At 38.2% G+C, this 4,586-nt stretch overlaps 1 protein-coding gene across 1 annotated transcript in view; it reads right to left on the bottom strand.

The window, feature by feature from the left end:
- CD274 (CD274 molecule) overlaps nucleotides 1-3,012 on the bottom strand; it is a 7,746-nt gene extending 4,734 nt beyond the window's left edge. The window contains exons 1-3 of the mRNA XM_010293421.1: nucleotides 2,958-3,012; nucleotides 1,943-2,296; nucleotides 1,175-1,456 (exon numbers count right to left, since the gene is read on the bottom strand). Of these exons, the coding sequence (XP_010291723.1) occupies nucleotides 1,175-1,456; nucleotides 1,943-2,296; nucleotides 2,958-3,012 (691 nt within the window). The remainder of the gene's footprint in view (nucleotides 1-1,174; nucleotides 1,457-1,942; nucleotides 2,297-2,957) is intronic.
- Between the last annotated feature and the right edge of the window lie 1,574 nt (nucleotides 3,013-4,586).

Consider the following 4,586-nt stretch of genomic DNA (forward strand, 5'->3'; position numbering starts at 1 on the left):
TCACCATATTGTTTTTGCTATGAGCAGTTCAGACATGATAACAGCATTTTAGACTGTGTCTAAGGTCAAGTGTTGATGGTGCACTTCACCATATCTCATTATCCCAAGGAAAAAAAAAGATAGAACATTTTCATATTTATCTTTGCTTCCTGCATTCCATGTGATAGTGCCTTTGATGCCCGTCACAAATCCTACTTGTCACCAAGGCACAAAGTGTTACACCTAGCTTAGCTTCCTGTCAGGACTACAGGAAAGAACCGATTGAGAAAAAAGAACGGAGTCCCTCTCATCTGGTAAAGCTCTGAATGCAACGGGTAAGTGGCATCCTTGAATGCCAGAGGCATTTCTTGCTAAAACCAAACTTGCCCTCTCACCCCTCATTGAAAGGATGACTTGGCTTTGTCACTCTCAGCTGCCTGTTTCGACCCCTTGGCAGTCCCAAAAAGTGCACCAGCACAGGCGTTTTTAAAACTGCGTGGTGAACAGGACCAGGAAAACCACCTGATGAAGTAAGAGCCTGATAAACACAAATACTATTTTTGAGTTGGATCGGTCTCCAGTTTGGTTGAAAGCTTGTGCAAGCATACCAGGGTACAATGCAGAAAATTAAGGGTAACCAAAAGCAAAAGCAGCAGGGGTGGTGCCTGGTGAAAAGGTCTAATGAGAAACTATTTGGTATTCTCCATTCATGCATTCAATCTAGATTTTATGAGAAAAAAAATCTGTGTACAATTTGTTAAATTTAAATATGCTCAAAGCAAAGGCTGTAGTGGCAAGAAAAGACCATATAGTTCAAATTTATTTGGCAGTTATCATGAGCAAAACACAACATTCTTTGAAGGCGTGTTTAATTTATGTGGGAGGGTTTCATTTCTAGGTTCCAAGCTATATGCTTTTCAAATAACAGAACTTTTTTTTTAACTCTCAGGCTCAATTTTCACATAATTCTAGGTCATGCAAAATTCCTATCCTTGAATTCTGACCACATATGCATGATGAACATGTTAGTATGGTGAAAGTGTACACTAATAGCAAAACTTAACAACCCAGGTATTTCTTTTTAGCCTTTTCAAAATTAGATAGAAAAAAGAAACAAATCATGCCTAACTCAACTGGGACAAAATTACATAGTACCTTGCAGTGTATTACCATAAATGAAATTTAGAAATGTTACCTGCTATATGTAAAATGGCAGATGTATTTTCTTGCAGCTCTTTATTCCAGAATATACAGTAGAAAATCTCATCAATCCTACTTTTGATTGTAAGGGTACTTGTCACATGATACAGCTGGTCACTTCCAGTTTCATAACTTGTGTTTGCCTTATCAGTCAAGTCTTCATATTCCCTGTTTTGCCATATCACTTCAGCTTGTGGGTATCCTTCTGACCGACATGTCAATTTCCATTTGTTGTCTCCTGTGCTCACCACTCCTTGGGTTATAGTTCTATAAGGAGCTAAACAAATGGAAGAAACTGATTACTAGTAGGAAGCTAGAAGAACAGCATATATTAGCAAAACACCTTTTCTTTATTCTCAGCCCCTGGGTCAAGTTTCTGCACATAAGCTTGAATTTTGTAAATAATACTCTTGACAGGAAAAGTAAATATAACTATTGCGTCTTTCCATGGTAACTGGAGGTACAGGATTTATTACGATTTTGGCACTGTTTCTTTAGAAAATTGCATTAGCATTTTGGTCTTTGTCCTGTCTAAATGGTTTTGCAACACCATTCCTCATGTCATTATGGGAATAAAGGACAGAACATGGATTGAACCTAGACAGAAACACAATATCATACAGTTGCGCAAGGGCCATGAGGCAGCTCCTGTGTCTGGAGACGTTTCTTTAAATGCGAAGCCAGATGTGTCTTACTTCAGGGACTCCCCTGAAATCTTTTACACTATCAGATAGCACTGAATCTCCTGCAGTAGCGCACTCACCCTTAACTTTCAGATTGATTGTCTTGTAGTCGGCTCCCCCATAGCCAATAAGACAGCGGTAAAACCCTGCATCTCTGAGCTTCACATCAGTGATCTGAAGGAGAGACTGTCCCAAGTTCAGATTCTCTTTCAACAATTTTATTCTTCCCTTAAAGTCACTGTGCTGACTTTTGAAGTCTTCCTCTCCTTTGAGAAGTGCATAAACCTGCTTCTTTAACTCATCTTTCTTTTCCCAGCTGACACTTAAATCTCTAAACTTTAATTTCCCATTCACTGGAAACGTGCATTCCATGGTCACATTGTTCCCATGTTCCACAGTGTAGAGTGACTGGGGAGCTTCAACTGTGAATAAAGCTGGAAAACAAAATTTGGAAGAAAACTTTATTTTCCATTTATAAGCCCAACCTTCAAAGTCATGTCTTACCATATACATAGGACATTTTAAGGACCAAAAGTATCTGCCCTGTTCAGCAAAGTTAAACATTTTTGCATGCACTTGCCCAAGTTTTGGACAAACTAGGCTATTTATACCTGCAGACACCTGCTTTGTGCACACACGCAGTGTGATGCTGTACTAAAAATAGGCGAATGTGTGTGCACAGCCCCTCAGCTGCTGCTTTCAGAACACTGCCATGGTAGCTGGCAACTGTTAGTGCCTCGGATGGGAATGTTCTGTTTATATGTGTCAATTGTTTTGACACACAATGTTAAAGAATACATGACAACTCCCAGGTTTGAAAGTGCCAATAAAACTTCTTGTGTAATCCAAAATGGTACTTTGTCTGAAATGGTGTCTACGCTGAAACACCGACAGGGGTTTTAGCCTGACCCTGTATCAAAGCACATATATTAAGCACACATATCTAGTTTAATGCAAAAGCATGGTAATACCTTTTTATTTAAAACGTTAAGAAAAAAAACCAAACTCTAGCACCTGAAGAAAAACTGAGAAATTAACATTTCTGTACTTATACGTGGAAAGGAAACATACTTAAACAGTTCTACTGCTTCTTACCACTTAGGAAATGCCAGTAGAATAAAAATATATACAAAACCAAAGGCTTTTCCATGACGTAGATAGAACCTAAAATGATAAAATAATAAACAAATATAAACACCTGCTAATTTAGTAACTTGTACTGTAAAATACACTTCATAGCCACTCCACACAAAGAACTGGACAGAAGGCACTGAATTTTACTCTAGACAAAAACATGACAAAATTGCACCTTTAACTACAGTAGATGATCAGGTGGAAAGCTTCCTGCATGGGTCCAGGAAGAACACCTAATTTTATTTGCTTTAAACATTTGTCCTTGGCTATGGCAAAATACATGCTTCATCACTATCTGTCAATCAGTAAATAAATATGCACAAATACTCCATTGTTCTCCTAAACTGTAGCAGGGGGGGTGTTGCTCCTGCTAGGAGTAGAATGGAGTTTCCTTATACACATTCAGTGGAAGAAATAGAACTTAGTTCTTCCCCACCTGTTTGGCTTACTTTAACATACTGTGAATGTACCCTGATTTAGAACACCTGGTCTCACAGTATGTACCACTGGGCACGAAGTTACATACATTGTGAAGAGAATTCATATGGTAATTAATTACTTAATGAGCACTTACACAATAGTGCCTTTGTAAAATAGTGACAAAAACAGTCAGCCTTACAAACAAAATCTGTTTTCTTGAATTTCTGTTGCTTTACTTCTGAACATGGAAATCATTTCAATTTTCCGTCAGAAGTTTTTCCCCTCTTTATTGACATAGTTTTTATACTCCTACACAACACTTTAACATTATAAAAGACTGATTAATGTCAATTCATACACTTGACCTTCACACACCCACTATACTTTCTAAGTGTGTATTTTAAGTCACAGTAATACTAACATCAAACACTGCCATAATTTTTCAAATTACTCTCAAGAAAAATTCAAACTCATTGTAATGGAAGTCTTTCATGAGTACAGATAACTGTAGAATTTTATCTAAATAAAGTCCTCGTTTTGGATACCGAAACAGACATAAAAATAAGGAAAGACTGCCTTCAAATTGTTTTCTAGAGGTAGTGAGGCAGCTGTAATACCCGTCAGGCTTCCTACCTGATGAAATCCTGCCTGGACTGCAACCCTTACCATTTTTGGTAAGACGTTTTGTCTGTCTTTATCTGGTTGTCAGCTTTAAGATGATAATAAAGTAACAATATTGTCCTGAATCATAAGACACATGCACCTTTACAGTGTTGTGGCTTCTCTTCATAAGAATTTGATTCAAGCTACTTTCTTCCTCAGATTGCTGCTGCCTGATCCCAATAGTGGGTCTGCAGAAGGCAACACAGATGGAGCTGAAAAAGGAAGTCAATCTAATACATTGTTAGGCAGGCATGAACAATTACAAAAGGATGTGCTGCTAATAGGGGCAGGAAAATACAAATAAGATCCTCAGGGTAAAAGATCTGTTTCATTGACAAATAAATACCAGGCTTCTTAATATGGTTAGGTACCAATTCATTTGTTAGCCACAAGTGATGTTCTTAAAAGCACTACCAAACTGCTGCCTAATCCTGTGGGTTCCTAAGAGTTTCTGGTGACATGCATGCATGGCAGTGCCTCCACCATGGTGCCACTGCCTGGTGGCAG

Source organism: Phaethon lepturus, unplaced genomic scaffold (assembly GCF_000687285.1).
Source record: "Phaethon lepturus isolate BGI_N335 unplaced genomic scaffold, ASM68728v1 scaffold7418, whole genome shotgun sequence".
Taxonomy (NCBI): Eukaryota; Metazoa; Chordata; class Aves; order Phaethontiformes; family Phaethontidae; genus Phaethon; species Phaethon lepturus.